Genomic DNA, 16,560 nt, shown 5'->3' with positions numbered 1-16,560 from the left:
CAGTAATAATCCCTACCTCCCGGACTTCTGAAGAGGGTTAAATGAAGTGATATTTGCCTGAAACATAGCAGGTGCTTAGTCGATCTTAATTCCCCCCTCCTCCACACACACTTTTTTTTTTTTTAAGATTTTATTTATTTATTTGACAGAGATAGAGACAGCCAGCGAGAGAGGGAACACAAGCAGGGGGAGTGGGAGAGGAAGAAGCAGGCTCCTAGCAGAAGAGCCTGATGTGGGGCTTGATCCCACAACGCTGGGATCACGCCCTGAGCCGAAGGCAGAGGCTTAACCGCTGTGCCACCCAGGCGCCCCTCCACACCCACTTCTGCCTACCTCTGTTCCATGCTGCTTTTCTAAATAGGATATAATGATCCCTAGAAATGGCGGGGGAAGGAGGAAGGTATGTATTCACGTCCACCACAGTGTCCTCCAGATCAGGCATTAAAACATTTATTACTCTTTTCACTGAGCTGTGTGTAGGAATAAGAATTTGTAAAACATAAGAAATGCTTTGCATGTAACAAAGGAAATGGAACTAAGAGGCAGAACTCCACATGAAAGAGGCCTGAATAGCTCAGAGCTGGCAGTGGAGGTTTTCATCCTAGCAGCTGCAGCAAGTCTCCTTGTCTGTCCCCTGGTGTGTGGGCAGGACAGAAAACTTTCGACTGGGCCAGGGACTGGGAAGGTTTCCGGTGGTAGGAGGAAAATAGTAAGGCGGCCATCTTATAAAATGGAGACAGTGGGACCTGGGCTTGTGGCCTTGTTTCTTTCTGTAGGAAGCCAGAGGGGGACAGCTTGATAGACGTCTCCCAACAACACCTGCATCTACGTCCTTGTCACCCCCAGATCAGTGAGTCTTTGTTTTTAGGGTCTCTTTGTGCTGTTTCACCAGGGAGCCAATCCACTCCGTGGTTTTCTGCTTGGCTTCCTCCCAGCTGAAGAGTGGCTTATACCCCAGATCCCGCTGAGCTTTCTTATAGGAGAAGGTAAATACACTATTCAACAATGTCACTGTGTGGCGGTTGAAGGAGGGTTGATATGTGTAAATTGGGCTGAGCAAGAAGCTCACTATTTCCAGCAGGAAGGCAAGCCAGTACGTCAGAAACACAGGAAGACTCCTTCTGGAATCAAGGGAGAAGCCCCATTCCTTGCTCAAAGTGTAATTGAGGTCATCATAGCTTTGGTGAGGTGTGTCATCTGAGATATAATAGAACTGTCCTCGGACACTTGGGGCCTTCTTGGCATCCCGTAGGGCCCTCAAGGCCAGAATGTGAGCCCAGGCTACATTGCCAACATAGACGGGGTTGACTACAGAGAACTTGGCATTATGCGTCAGGATGTGATTGTTCCTCAGGGCCTCGTATATAAAGTTATAAAGGAATATGCTTCCTTCCCCATAAATATACATGGGCCTTAAGGCACAAGTGTGCAAGGTGCCACCGTTTTTAAGAGCCCACCCATTAGCAGCTAACACCGCCTTCTCTGCAAGCTTTTTGCTGTGGGGGTAAGGAGTAGACCATGTCGATTCACGATGCTCTTCTTCGTGGCCATTCTGGATGATCTCCCTGTAGGAGTTGGGCCCAGCCACCTCTATGGTGCTGGTATAGATGAAGATCGGCACACTAGCCTGGGCACAGGCTTCCAACAGGAGCTGGGTACCTGCCCGTGGGGAGTACACCATCAGTGTCAGTCAACAAATAACCCAAAGGGCCAATCATGCCCACAGACCATGTCCAGCCCCTGCCCCCTGTGAGGTGGTTACTGCAGATCAGGAGTGCATTCCTCTGTGTCTCCGGCTAAGATCTGAGCATGCTATAGCCATAGGAAAAAGGCAACAATGAGAAGAAACCAACATTTCTGTTCTGGAGAGCAAGAATTTCTAGGCTTTTTGGATTCCCTGGACCTGTGTGTGTACATTGAATTTTGGGAAAGGACAGAGGGTTGCCATGTTATATTTTGCTGAGTGAAGACCTTAGAAAATTATCACTTATCCCTACCACCTCGTTAAAAACAGTTTATTATTTTATTATTTATTATTTTAAATAAAAAATAATTAGGAGGCCATACTCTCAGAATATGTACTAGAATTTTACCTAGTCCTGATTGAGTGTTCCCTTCAAAGGCCACTCCTAATTCTGACTGTGACTTCTTTTACCCAGATCTGAAAAGTGGGGTGATAAACCTTCCTTTTACTTAGTATTCTGGAGCCTGGCCCCTGGCCTTCTGTGTTGAGCTTGGTGGAGAACTGGAAGGGGGAGTGTGCCCTCTGGTGGTTAATTCTTACGGCAGGAGGAGCTTGCAGAATCCCTTTAGTTGGGGGAGGTAACGCAGAGCACCTTCCCCATAAGAAAGAATACCCCTGTCAAAGCATCGTTTTTAGTTCTCATTTTTTTCTGATATTAAAAAAATCCTTCTTAAGGTCTTTGTGCAATTTGATTTTCAGGAGCGACAGGCTCATTTAAAAAAAAAATCAAATCCAGAGGCTGAAAAAACTGGGGGCTAATTGACCTGCAGAGGGGGAAATGACCATTATTTGAAGTATCTTCTAAACCTGGAAATGACATTAGCTTTAATTAACTGATATCTCTACCACTTCTCAGGGATTTCAAATCCCCTGTTGTTGGGAGTCCTGGAGAGCAGGAATTAGCAGAGGAGGCCAAGAAGGAAAATTCGGTTAACCTGGTACCCTGTTTGCAGCGTGGGAGTGGTGAGGGTATGGCTAAGTAGAAACTAGAAAGGGTCTTTTTTAGGATTGTGCTACTTTAGGCTGGAGACCCTAAAGCAATTATTGCTGTAGGAAAGGAGCCTCTGCGTAACGACTTACTTTGTAGACCAGGGCATGAAAACCGGATGGGATTGGGGGTTGGGATCCTGTGGTGGTAGAGAGACTGGCCTCCAGGGTCCAGAAGGATGACTTCGCATGCGAAGCTAATAAGGGATTTAAGCCAACCCCTTAAGCAAATGTGTCTAGTTTTAAATTAGATTGGAAAGCCGTAATCCAGAAAGAGCCACCAGGCATTTGAGGGATGAGGCTCTAAGGAGGGTGTATTTGGGCATCTAGCTAGAAATGACCCTTTAATAGCACACCCAGCAGTGAGTGGAAGAAGTGCTCTTATGGATAAGAGGAAGCGATTATCATTAAGAAGATATCATGGGAAGGCCAGTCCTGGGTAATTCTGTCCTGCTAGACTGCGGTGAACTAGCTTTGCAGGTCTCTTGAGAGGAATCCTTCTTTGGGGTGAGCAGGAAGGTGCTAGATGTTCTCATGATGCTGGGTGACTCCACACAGGAATCCTGCCTGAAGGAATTGGCCCGGAGCTGTGGCCCTTCACTCGTAATGGTCATGGGGGCCCTTCCTATCACAGACCTCTTAGTTCTCAGCCTTACTGTGTGACCATTCACTTAAAGGTGCACAAGAAGGGCTAAAATGATGACCAGGGAGGCACTTGTAAGGTCTGGTCCTAGCCTAGGGGAAGCAATGGGTAGTTGGATCACAAGAGTTTAAGGTTGGATTGGAGTCGACGCTTGATTGGAGCTGCAGTAAAAAGAGCTTTTGTGATGTTTGGAGATACACAGGTGTGGGTTTAAATTCTAGCTTTCCTACTCAGGGGGACTTGGACAAGTTACTTAGCTTTGCTCAGCCCTAGTTTCCTCATCTAAAAAACTGAGCATAACAGCCTTGAATCTCTCAGTAGTGATAAGAAAAAGCAGCTGGAGCAAGCTCAGCGGGTGTTCAGTGATGGGGGCCTCTCCTCCCTTCCTGTTCTGTTTTATGAGCCTCATTCTCCCACCTCACTCCATATCCTCCCTGGGATACAATACCCTTCAGATTGACATTCATCATGGTCTCTCGGTGAAGGATATTCATGACGTCAATGACAGAGGCGGTGTGAATGACAACTGAGATGCCCTGGCAGGCTCTCTTCAGGCACTGCTCATCCAGAATGTCTCCTTCCACCATGATCACCTTGGTCTTGCTCTGGAGCTCTGTGTGAACATGAGTCAGGTCATTGGAAGGCTTTCTGGATCTGGAAGTTTCCTGATAAAAGGTGGCGTTTACCCAGGGGGATGGTGGGGATGAGAGAAATATCCATGGAAAGAACAAGTAAACAAAGGCACAGAAATCACAATGTGTAGCATTTATTGGGAAAGAGCAAACATCTGTTTCCACCCCATTTTATTCTTAAAAAAAAAGAAAAGAAAGAAAGAATTTGTGCAGTGAGGAGTCAAGTATGCCTGGGACGAAAGCTGTTAAAGAGATTCATGGGAAGTTCATAAAATTCATTAAGGAGAGTAGGGTGATTATGGAGAGTGGATACACCAAGAAAGAATTTGAATTTAATTCTGTAGGGAATGAGGAATCACGCATGGATTTGGAATGAGGACAGAAACATAAACAGAGTTGTGGTGTAGGTGTGGCCAACCCTGGCTGCAGTATATAAAATGGATCGTGTGGTGCATCTGAGAGAGAGCAAAGGCATTGAGAGAGTAATCGAGACAGCAATCAAGAGAATGTCTGCAGCAAAGTTCAGAAGAGGAGGACAGAACCAGGGCTCCCACAGCAGGAGCAGGGAAGGGAGGGATACACAGGCTCGACTTTTCAGACCTTATCCAGACAGGTCCTGGTTCTTACAGGAGAGAGGCCGAGAGGAAGAGGAAGAGTCCATGTCAGCCCGAGTATTTCCTGCTTAGGTGACCAGAAGGATAGTGGAGCCAGTAACAGAGAATTTAGGATGGGCCCAAATGAGAGGTTTAACTGAAAAAAAAAAAAAAAACAAACCTTATTAGATATCATCTAAAGCAGATATCAGTGCTGAAACTGAGTCAGCCACCAAGGGACTAACATTCTGGCCATCTAGCCAAGGGCAGTGGATTCAACCTCAGCGTCTTCAGCTCCTCTGAAATCCACCAGAAGGGGCACTGCCAGTAACATCATCACCTCAAACTAGGCCGTGAACGAAACACGGTGCTACATATAGTTTGGATAAATACCGTACACTTATTTTGTGCTTTCTGCTTTGCACACAATTTTCACAAGTGTTCTAATTTTTCTTTCACAGCTATCTCATGACATAGGTATTCTGATCTCCACTATACAGGCAAGGAAACTGAGCCAGAGACAGGTTAAGGGGCAGGGCTAAATCACACTTCCTGTGAAGACTCAAGCCTGCCCCCGCTGCCTTCAAGCTTTGGTCTCTTTCCTCTGTCACCCAAATGCAGGACTAGCATTTTTTTTTCTGAGGCAGATTAAGGATAAGTCTATGTATGTATGTATGTATGTATGTATTTAAAGGATAAGACAATGTAACTGAAATCGGCAATGGAGGCCAGAGAACAGTGACAGAGAAATTCAGAGTGAAAAATGCAGAGCAGGGAAATTTCCTTCCTGGGTTGCAACTTGGAAGACCCACCTGGTCTCCCTAAGCTTCTGCCAAGTCTGCTCTGCCCTGGGCAAGTTCCCACTGTTGGGCAGCTCCAAGAAGAGAGGCAGGGGAAACACTGCTGGGAATCATTAGGATTTTCTCTGATTGTGTCTCCACCTCTGCCTTTCCCCCTCCCTTCTTCTGTCTCCAAGGCTGACTTCAGCAGACAGGCTCAGATCAACGTACTAGTTTGCAGGGGTGCAGAGAGACCAGCAGAGGGCGCTGCGGATGTCTTGGTGGTGGAGGCGTAGCTCCCTCCCTCCCCGCGGCTCTGTGGACTCCGCAAGGATTCTGCGTAGCCCGAATATACCCCCTTGCTTATGTGGTGTGGGCTGCGTTGTAGGGAGGCCCAAAGAGAAACTACTAGACAAATTAGTGGCTAAGAGCACAGCCGCTGCAGTTAGACTTTCTGGGTTCAATTCCAGGGTTGCCATTTTTCAGCTGGGGGACCTTGAACAAGTTAGCCTTTGCTATGATCAGAGTGTTTGTGTCCCCCCAAATTCATGTGTGGAAATCCTAATGCCAATGTGATGCTGTTAGAAGATGGGGCCTTGGGAAGGTGATCAGGTCGTGAGGGTTTGACCCTCATGAAGAGGATCAATATTCTTATAAAAGAGATCCCAGAGAAAGCCCTCTTCCCTTGTACCCTGTGAGGGCACAGCAAGAAGACACAGGCTCTGAACCAGAAAGGGAGTTCTCACTTGAGCATGACTCTGCTTTGCTCTTGGATTTCTGTCCCCAGAACTGTGAGAAATAAAATTTCTGATGGGTTTAAGCCGCCCAGCCTGTGGTATATTGTTGTAGCAGCCTTGACAGACTAAGACACCTTTCTGTGCCTGCTTTCTCGTCTTTAAAAAGAGAACAATATTAACCTATCCCCTAGAGTTGTTACAAGGAGCAAATGAGCTGGCATGCATAGAACACTTAGCGAAGTGCCTGGCACAGAAAGACCACTGTGAGGATTCTCCATTGTGATCTGGACAGAGGCCCCTGCCCGTCCCGGACACCACCTGACTGGTCACACTGGGGAACCCTTCTTCTAGGTTGAACATTGCCTTTTCCGGGCATCAGCTGTCAGACTGTAAGTATTACTGAGACATAGGGATTGCAGACAGTTGATGTTGATCACGTATGTTCATATGTGTTCATCAGAGGCACCGTTGAAGCAAAGGGTAGAGGAAATAGGACATCTGAGATGTTCAGAGCACAGGAAAGAGGAGGAGAAGAGTGATGAGCACAGTCCTGGAGGGCGGGTGGGGGTGGGGGCTCCGGGTGGAGAGGTGGGTTCTTCTGGGCACCCAGGGCCTGCATGTTGACACCTGGTCCGCAGGGGCTGGGGAGGGAGACAGGGATTGCTTTGGGGGTGCACAGTGGGGAAATGGGAGAGACTGAAGACTCACTTTGCCAAGGGGCAGCCCTGGAACCATATGACTGGGGCGTCTGTGATGAGGCTCTACTCTGAGCCCCGCGGTCCGTTACTCAGAGGGCCTCAGCAAGTCGCTTTAGCTTCGTGTACCTCAATTTCCTCAACATCCTGTCGGCGGGGGGTGGGGGGGAATCAGACCCTGTTCCTACCTTCCTCACAGGGCTGTTTTGAGGATTTGGGGGGTGAAACAGGTGTTATAAATCTAACTTTTGCATTTGCGCCGAGGGCAGCAGTCTGGGCAAACAGCAGAGGGGTGAGCAGACCCTGCAGCCACTCTTTGGTGCTGATGAGCAGGGACCAATGGGAAGAAGAGATGTACGGGGAATCCACATGAGGGTCCACACTCTGGAGCCTCACATTCTGTCTCTGGCTCCCTCCCACACTGTGCGCTGCATGTCCTCTCCACCTCCCTTCCTCCCACCCCGTCTCTCTCTCTCTCTCTCTCTCTCTCTCTCACACACACACACACACACACACACACACACTCAGCTTCACCTTCACTTCCTTTTATTTCACTTTCACTGGAGATGCTCAATGAAGCCACAGAAAGACCAGGGCAATCAAGAGGGGCAGGGACCCACTGGTAGCTTCTGCAGGTTAATGGTGCTTGCTTGCCCTTTGTAGATGTTGCACAGCCATTGCCAAGTCCACAATCTTCAGAACATTCAAGAGTTGTTGACAAGAGAGAGATACGCGATTTTATAAATGAGAAGAAAAGAGACCTAGAGGCCAGAGTGGCTGGCCTACAGTCAGCCGTATCTCTAGTTCCAGATCAGGGTCAGACCCAGCCTCCTGTAGCCCTGTATCTCTTATACTACACCACCTGTGCTTTCCTTTCTGATGACTCTGGACAGGGGATCAGCCTTGATTTGGCTACAACTTTCCTTAATTTGCTGGACAAGACCCCCTCCTCATACCTGTGCGGCAGGGGCGGGGGGGGCAGTTAAGAGGGAGCTACCCACCCACGAACTCAAATTCACTTACTAGAAAATTCCTCCCGCAGTTCTGGTTTGAAAACTTTGTCCAGTGCCCGGATCTCCTGCAGCTCCTTCTCCTCCACCAACAAGCGAACGATCCTCTGACCCAGAAACCCTCCTGCACCCGTCACAAGGCAGCTCCACCCAGCCATGGTTAAATCTGGTTACCAAGAAGCACTCTCCAAGAACCAGAAAAACTGGGGAGCAGATTAGATTACAGGGTGACCCTGGAGAAGGCCAGAAAGACAGGTCAAGTGGTTACAGGCTTACAAAAACCATTTTGTTCCCTCCACTCCATTTTTGCAAAACTCCTATGCCCAGGAATAGTTGAAAGAAAACGAGAAAGCTCTAACCTGTTAGATTGTTGGAAGCCAGTTGAAAGAGCCCGGAGTTCTGGTCTCCTTGTCTCCCAAAGGCAGAACTAGAGTTTTATGCACTCGTTTCTGGCTCATCCTCTTCACCTTGAACTCTTACCACATACTCATTGCTCACGCCTTCTCCAGGTTCCCTCCTCCCCGCAAAGTAGTGACCTTTAACATATCTCTCATTCCTCTGAGGCACAGGAAGCAAGTTTCAGGGCCACAGTGTGATAAAGGCTTGGTTCTACCCAGAATAAGACATCCGGCAGGCAGTGCCAGCTGTCTGGGATCTACAGTCTGTGGGTTTAAATGAAAAGACGACATCTGCCAGCACAATGGGAATTTTTGCCTTGTGAAGTAAGTACATCTGGGGAGAAAATCCACTGTGTAGTCCATTAGATCCTCTCTCCGAGTGCCGTTTGAAATGTTACCGTACTGCAGAGTGTAGACATTTGCAATGGTGGCAGCTCCAGTCACCAAGTACTACTGGAAGTGACTTTCTTTTCAACCCTATATACCCAGAACCTCAATTTTAATTTCCCCTTGGAGAGCTCTGGGCTTAGGGAGGAAGATAACCATTGAGGGAAAGCGTTATCTCTAGTTATCTCTAGTGATAACTGTTTAGTTCTATGGCTTGGATAATGAGAATAGGGGTCTGTAGCTGTGACCACAGTGGATCTTATGGACGTTTGCGCTCATCCCACATTTTGGCTGCAAAACCACTCTCAGCGGAGTTCTGAACTGAGGATGCTGTGAATGCTTTTGGAGCCTGTGCCCCAGAGGTGTCCAAATACCACCACCATAAACTCCTCAAGACATTGCCTTTTTTCTATTTTATAAAATTGAGGTGTGGGGAGCCTGGGTGGCTTAGTTGTTAAGCGCCTGCCTTCGGCTCAGGGCGTGATCCCAAGGTCCCGGGATCAAGCCCTGCATCGGGCTCCCTGGTCCACTGGGAAGCCTGCTTCTTCCTCTCCCACTCCCCCTGCTTGTGTTCCCTCTCTCGCTGGCTGTATCTCTCTGTGTGTCAAATAAGTAAATAAAATCTTTAAAAAAAATTGAGGTGTGATTTACATGCATTAAAACATCCAGATCTTAAGTGTTAATTCAATAAACCTTGACAATTACAAACACCATTGTAACCACCGCCCAAGACAACATATGGAACATTTACTTCACCCCAAAAAATTATTTCCTGCCCCTTTCCAGTCAATTCCTACCTCCACCCACCAATCTACCCCAGAAGCAATGACTTTCTGATTTTTCTTCCAATAGATGCCCTTCTATTTTTTTCTCCTAAAGTCTTTCTTTGTGGTTCCAGACATACATTTAAATATAGAATCCATGTGAAGTTAAATTTTCTGTGTGGATTACAGAAAAATTTTCTGTTGTATTTCTCTGTTGTTTGTTCTTTTTCTCTTTCATCAGCTTCTTTTACTTATCTGCTTCCTTTTATTTGGTTTGGCTTCAATTTACTCTTGCTTTTCAAGGTTCTTAGGGTTAAAGCTTAGATTATTGATTTCATCCCTTTTCTTTTGTGACTATTTACACTTAAAACTATAAATGTCTCTTTAAGTACTGGGTTAGCCACATCCAACAATTTTGATGTATTAGATTTTTATTATCACTCAGGTAAAAATATTTTCTAATTTACCTGTGATTTCCTCTTTAACACATGAGTTATTCCAAAGTATGTTGTTTAATTTCTGAAATTGGGGATTGTCTAAATATCTTGTTATTGACTTCTACTTTAAAACTATTGTGGTCAGAGCATATACTCTGTATGATTTGACTCTTAGATCTTTATGGAGACTTGTTTCGAGGTCTAGCTTATGGTCCTGGTGAAAACACTGCATGCACTTGAAAAGAATGTTTTCTTCAATTGTTGGGAGAAATGCCCTACAAAGGTTGGGTTTGACACCCTCCTCTGGGTCTCTCTTTCTCTCTGTGTTGTGGACATTCTCCTCCTCCCACTCGAGCCCTGACTTCTCATGCTGCAAACAGTCTTGCCTTGGGAAGTTTGACTATAGTCACTGAGGGGCACCAGCTTGTTCTCTGAAGCTGTCAGCACTACCTACGGGCCCTTGGTCTTGCTGAGACCCGTGAAACCCTACCTGAGGCTACCAATGTGCATATTATACAGCTTTGCCTGCTAGAGTTGTGCTGTACGTGAACCATACACATCCCCTATCCTGTTCAGGACTGGGGTACTCATTCCCCTAGCTGTTGGGGAGTGTTGGAAGCTGGCAGAACTCATTCCCTTAGCTGTTGGGGAGTGTTGGAAGCTGGCAGAACTCATCTAGTGTCTCTCTGGGAATCACTTTCAGCCAAAGAGCTGATAGAACAAGAGTTTAGAGTCTCTGGGTGAAATAACTTCTATAAATTCTATAGAAAATGAGAAATAAATGAAGGTCAAGGCAGATGGGGGCCACAATATCACATATCTTTTATTTCCAAACAACTTTATTGAGATATAATTTATATGCCATAAAATCCACTTACTTTAAGTGTGTAATCAACTATTTTAGATGAAATTATGGACTTGTGCAACCATCACCATAATCCTGTTTTGGAACATTTCTATCACCCCCAGAAGATCTCTTGTGCCCATTAGTGGTCACTCCTCATTCCCACTCCTCAGCTCTAGGCAACTCCAAATTGACTTTCTGACTCTGTGAATTTGCCTTTTCAGGACATCATATGAATGGAGTCATACAATATTTGGTCTTTTGCAGCTGGTTTATTTTACATAGCATAATATACCTTTGAAGCGGATCTCTGTTGTAGCATGTGTCTGTTATTTCATTCCTTTTAGGTGCTGAATATTATTCCATTGTATATATATATATACACCATATTTGGTTTATTGGTTCACCAGTTAGTAGATAATTGGAATTTTCCCACTTTTGGACTATTACAGATAAAACTGCTATGAATATCCATATAAATTATTTGTGTAGACCTATGCTTTCATTTCTCTTGAGTAGATAGGTAGGAGTGAAATCACTGAGACATACGGTAAATTTATCTTTAACTTAAGAAGGTGCCTAACTTCTTTCAAAATGGCTACACTTCCCACCAGTATTAAGTGAATGTTTCAAATTTTTCCACATGTTTCTTCACATCTCCAATTGCTATTGTGCACTTTTTTTTTTTAATTACAGCTGTCCTAGTGGGTAAAAAGTGGTGTCTCATCATGCTTTTGATTTGCAGCTCCCTGATGACTAATGATGCTGAGGATCTTTTCACGTGCTTATTGGATATTCCTATACCTTTTAGGTGAAATATCTGTTCAAATCTTTTGCCCATTTTAAGTTAGGTTATTTATGTTCTTATTGGTGGGTTGTAGGAGTATTTCATATTCTGGACACATTCTTCAATAGATAAGTTAACCTAAAAAATAAAACTGCCATTTATTTTACCAGCAAAAATGGGTTTATTCAGGAATAGCCGAGAATTGCAATCCCAGACAAGCAAACTCGGGCAGAACCCGAGGCAAATGCACAGAACAAAGAATAGGAACACTTTTTTATAGAGGAAAAGGGAAAGCTGGGATGCTGTTATAAACAGAAAGTCCATTGGAGTGAGCTGCCATTTTGAAGTATAGTAATTTTTCATTGATTGAGCTGTGACAGTCTCATTGGCTGGCCTCCTGCTGGGGGAGGAGGAAAGCATATCGGGGTAGTAAAGTGGTATCTACCTGTCTGGTGCCTCTCCTGTTGGGTATGCAATTGACAATGAGTGGTTGGGCATAAGTGCTCCCACTGCTGGCCTACTGACTCCATCCTAAGTGAGATTTCTTTTTATTAGTTTCCACAGATAAATGATTTGAAAACATTTTGTCCACTCTGTGGCTTACCTTTTCTTTTTCTTAGTAGCGTCTTTTTAAACACAAACATTTTAAATTTTGATGAAATCCCATTTAAAAATTCTTTTCTTTGGGGGTGCCTGGGTGGCTCAGTTGGTTAAACGTGCACTCTCAGTTTCGGCTGAGGTCATGATCTCATGGGTCATGAGATTGAGCCCTGCACTGTTCTCCACACCCAGCAGGGGATCTGCTTGAAGATTCTCTCCCTGTGCCCCTACCTGTGCTCGCAGGTTTACTCTCTCTCTCTCTCCAAAATCTATAAATAAATCTTTTTTTTTCTGTTCTTTTTTTTTAAATTTTATTATTATATTATGTTAGTCACCATACAGTACATCCCCGGATTCCGATGCAAAGTTCGATGCTTCATTAGTTGTGTATAACACCCAGTGCACCATGCAATACGTGCCCTCCTTACTACCCATCACCAGTCTATCCCATTCCCCCACCCCTTCCCCTCTGAAGTCTTCAGTTTGCTTCTCATAGTCCATAGTCTCTCATGTTTCATTCCCCCTTCTGATTACCCCCCCTTTCTTTATCCCTTTCTTCCCCTACCGATCATCCTAGTTCTTATGTTCCATAGATGAGAGAAACCATATGATAATTGTCTTTCTCTGCTTGACTTATTTCACTTAGCATTATCTCCTCCATCTTACAAATTTTTTGTTTATCATTCATGTTTTTGTTCAACCCAAGGTCGTAAAGATTTTCACGTATGTTTTCTTCCAAGGGGTATATAGTTTTAGCCTTTACATTTAGGTCTATGATCCATTTTGAGGAATTTTTGCCTGTGGTGTAAGTTAATAGTTTCCATTCATATGGCCACTTGATTTTGACAAAGATGCCAAGTAAATTCAATGGAGGAAAAGGACTTTTTTTTTTTTTAAGCTAATGGTGCTGGGACAGCTGGAGATTCTATGTGCTCAGGGAAGTTCAGAGCATGTCATGTAAGTTGTGGCCCATCTGTGTCTCTACCAGTTGACATGAAAGTTTGAGAAGAATTCCCCAATATGCCATAGGATGGGTTAGCTAATATGCTATATTGGGGAAAACTCACCATGGCCAAGTTTTGGCAAAGAAATAGAAGTCATGATTTCCCCATTCTTCCATTCTACACTGATGCGTAAGTGGTGCACAGTGTGGGTCTGCATTCCAGTGTAGGGACACTGACCTCCTTTATTCTATGTTTGTATCATATAAACACAGAACAGATTTCTCAATGGAGCAACGCACATGATGTTGGTGCCAGACAGTCTGGGTTTGGAATGCCAGCCGTTTATAAAAATTGTGAAGAAAAATCATTGCACAACACCTGGAGTCAGTGGAGCTCATGGGTAGTGTTTCCCTCTCCTTGGGGAAGAAAGCCACTAGTTCCACAGAGAGCCATTCAGGATATAGTGTCTCATGCTGGGAAGAGTGGATCCTTCTTGGTACCTTGCTAAACACCTGAATCACTTTAGGACAATTATGCCCCTTATGCCATCTAGAGAAGTAAGTTTAGGAAATGGAAGCATACAATAATTTCTTAAAGTCACAGGATTAGATGAAATATAGGGTGAGAGTATTCATGGATAAAAGGAAAAGCCTCAGGACTAAATCCTGGGACAGACATAACGTTTAGAGGTTGAACAGATAAAGAGGAGCCAGTTAAGGAGCCTGAGCAGGAGCAGTGTGACACAGGAGGAAAACTGGAAAAGTGTGCCCCTATGAAAGTCAAGTGAAGGAAGTATTTCAAGAAGGAAAGTGTGGTCAACCATGTTGAATAGTACTGGGGCATCAAATGCAATGACAAAAAGAATTGACCTTTGGTTTTGGCAACATGGATTTCATAATTAACTTGATAAGAGCAATTTCCATGAAAAGTGTTGAAAGTCCTACTGGAATGTATTGGATTGGAAGCCTAATTGTCATGCATTGAGTCCAAAAGAAGTTAAAAGTGACTACAAAAAAACCCTAGAAACAAACAAACAAAAACAAACAAACAAAAAACTCCTCACCTGTTCAAGGAGTTGCACCATGAAGATCTCACTAGAGAGTTAAAGCCAGTGGGGTCATGAGTTTGTTGCGGTTGTCACACTGTTTTTGAAATGGGGTGCTCCCTTTTATTGCTGAATCCTTAACACCTAGCACAGTATATGGCACATAGTAGACATCCAAAAATTATTGAATGTTTGACTGAATGAAGTTTCTATGTCTTATACATCTTTATATTCCCATAAGAAATAGCACATTATTCAACACATTATAGGCGCTTACTTAATGTTTGCTGAATGAATGAATGAATGAATGAATGAACGGATACATGGACAACCAAGATCTTCAAAATGACTTAATGTTTTTGAAAACCTTATGGACTAACACATAAAAGGAAATAGAAGAGAGCAGTGACTACAGAAAGAAGTGTACTAGAAAGCTTCCCATATTAATGGGATGCCCTATATTTGCCTGTCTGTCTCTCCAGGAGGCAGCAATTTGCCTTGCAATCTCCCTTCTCTTACAGATCCAAGAAGTTATTGATTTTTCAATCTGTTCAGCTTTTTCACCTAGTGTCAGGATGGAGTGGTGACTTCCAAGCTCTTTATATGTGGAACCTACACGTATTATCTCATTTCATTTTCAAAATAAACTATCTTTTTAGAACATTTTTAAGTTCACAGCAAAATCAGGCAGAAGATACAAAGAATTCCCATGTATACATGCACAGCCTGAACCATTATCAACATCCTGCACCGTATTGTTACAATCAGTGAAGCTGCATATTGTGTTATCACTGAAAGTCCGTAGTTTACATTAGAGTTCACTCTTGGTGTTGTCCATCCTATAGCTTATAACAAATGCAAAATGACATGCTTCTACTTTTACAATATCATATAGAAGAGTTTCAGTGCCCTAAAAGTTCTTTGAGCTCCACCTCATCATCCCTTCCTCTCCCCTAATGCTTGGCAACCACTGATCTTTTTACTACTGTGTTTACAATTTTGCCTTTCCCAGAATGATATAGCACTGGAATAATATAGTATGTACCTTTTTGGATTGGCTTCTTTCACTTAGTAATATGCATTTAAGGTTTTTCCATGTCTTTTCATGGTTTGATAGCTCATTTCTTTTTAGCTCTGAACAATACTCCATTGAGTGGATGTACCCCATTTTATCCATTCACCTACTAAAGGTTGGTTGTTCCTAGATTTTGTTCATTATGAATAAAGCTACAGACATGCATGTGCAGGTTTTTGTATGGACATAAGTTTTCTCCTTATTTGGGTAAATACCAAGGAGCACAATTGCTAGATCTGATGGTATGAATACGTTTGGTGTTATAAGAAACTGCCAAACTGTCTTCCAAAGTGGTCATACCATTTCGTGTTCCTACCACTAATGCTGAGCATTCCTGTTGCTCTACATCCTCACCAACATTTGGTCTTGTCAGTGTTTTGGATTTGGCCTGTTTAAAAAATCAATTTCTTCCTGTTTCAGTCTTGGTAGTTTATAGGTTTCCAGGAAGGCCTCTTTTTAAACAGGCCAATTAATTATGAAGAGATTGAGTCAGTGATAAACAACCTTCCAAATAACAAAACTCCAGGCCCCGGATGGTTTTCCTGGGGAATTCTACCAAACATTCAAAGAAGAAATAATACCTATTCTCCTAAAGCTATTTCAANCCAGATTGCTTGATTTATTGGCATAAAGCTGTTGATAAAAGTTTCAAATAATCATTCCAATTTCATTGGTGTTGGTTGTGACTTCTCCTTTTTCATGCATTATTTTATTAACTTGGGTCCTTTCTCTATTCTTTTGGATAAGTCTTGCCAGTGGCCTGTCAATTTTATTGATTTTCTCAAAGAACCAGCTTCTAGTTCTGTTGATCTGCTCTGCTGTACTCCTGGTTTCTAATTCATTGATTTCTGCTCTAATCTTGGTCAACTGCTTCCTTGTGAGTGGGTTAGGCCTGTCCCTCTGTTGCTGTTCCAGCTTCTTGAGGTGAGAATATAGAAACTGCATTTTAGATTTTTCTATTCTTTTGAGTGAGGCTTGGATGGCTATGTATTTCCCCCTTAGGACTGCCTTTGCAGTATCCTATAGGTTTTGGACCGTTGTGTTTTCATTCTCGTTGGTCTCCATAAATTGTTTAAATTGTTTTTTGATTTCCTGGTTTATCGAGTCATTCTTGAGCAGGATGGTTCTTAGTCTCCAAGTGTTTGAGTTTCTTCCAAATTTTTCCTTGTGATTGAGTTCCAATTTCAAAGCGTTGTGGTCTGAGAATATGCAGGGAATAATTTCAGTCTTTTTGTATTGGTTGAGGCCTGTTTTGTGTCCCAGAACATGGTCTTTTCTTGAGAATGTTCCATGGGCATTAGAATAGAATGAGTATTTTTTGGTTCTGGGGTGTAGTGTACTATATATATCTATGAGGTCCAACTCGTCGAGTATGGTATTCAAAGCCTTTGTTTCTTTGTTGATTTTTTGCATGGGTGTTCTGTCTATTTCTGATAGTGAAGTGTTGAGGTCCCCTACT

General features: G+C 43.7%; 1 protein-coding gene across 2 annotated transcripts; it reads right to left on the bottom strand.

The window, feature by feature from the left end:
• Window positions 1-247: 247 nt before the first annotated feature.
• Window positions 248-8,357, bottom strand: HSD3B1 (hydroxy-delta-5-steroid dehydrogenase, 3 beta- and steroid delta-isomerase 1). 2 transcript variants are annotated; one of them, XM_011236259.3, is made up of 4 exons: window positions 8,180-8,357; window positions 7,834-8,053; window positions 3,823-3,987; window positions 248-1,659 (listed from the first exon to the last, which is right to left on the bottom strand). In XM_011236259.3, the coding sequence occupies exons 2-4, from the start codon at window positions 7,976-7,978 to the stop codon at window positions 848-850; spliced, it is 1,122 nt and encodes a 373-aa protein (XP_011234561.1). In that variant the 5' UTR covers window positions 7,979-8,053; window positions 8,180-8,357; the 3' UTR covers window positions 248-847. The 2 variants fall into 2 exon arrangements, with proteins under 2 accessions (XP_011234561.1, XP_019664701.1); XM_019809142.2 differs by lacking the exon at window positions 7,834-8,053 and having other exon boundaries at window positions 249-1,659.
• Between the last annotated feature and the right edge of the window lie 8,203 nt (window positions 8,358-16,560).

Source organism: Ailuropoda melanoleuca, chromosome 2 (assembly GCF_002007445.2).
Source record: "Ailuropoda melanoleuca isolate Jingjing chromosome 2, ASM200744v2, whole genome shotgun sequence".
In the NCBI taxonomy this organism is placed as follows: Eukaryota; Metazoa; Chordata; class Mammalia; order Carnivora; family Ursidae; genus Ailuropoda; species Ailuropoda melanoleuca.
The sequence above is the reverse complement of the archived record's forward strand: the minus strand, read 5'-3'. Positions and strand labels throughout refer to the sequence as shown.

What these genes read in the sequence shown, in the direction of transcription:
- HSD3B1 (XM_011236259.3), bottom strand. Translation starts at nt 7,978, where the DNA reads ATGGCTGGGTGGAGCTGCCTTGTGACGGGTGCAGGAGGGTTTCTGGGT. An exon ending in ACTGCGGGAGGAATTTTCTA is followed by an intron (nt 3,988 to 7,833) that starts GTAAGTGAATTT and finishes ATGTTCACACAG; the next exon opens with AGCTCCAGAGCAAGACCAAG. An exon ending in GATGAATGTCAATCTGAAGG is followed by an intron (nt 1,660 to 3,822) that starts GTATTGTATCCC and finishes CCCCACGGGCAG; the next exon opens with GTACCCAGCTCCTGTTGGAA.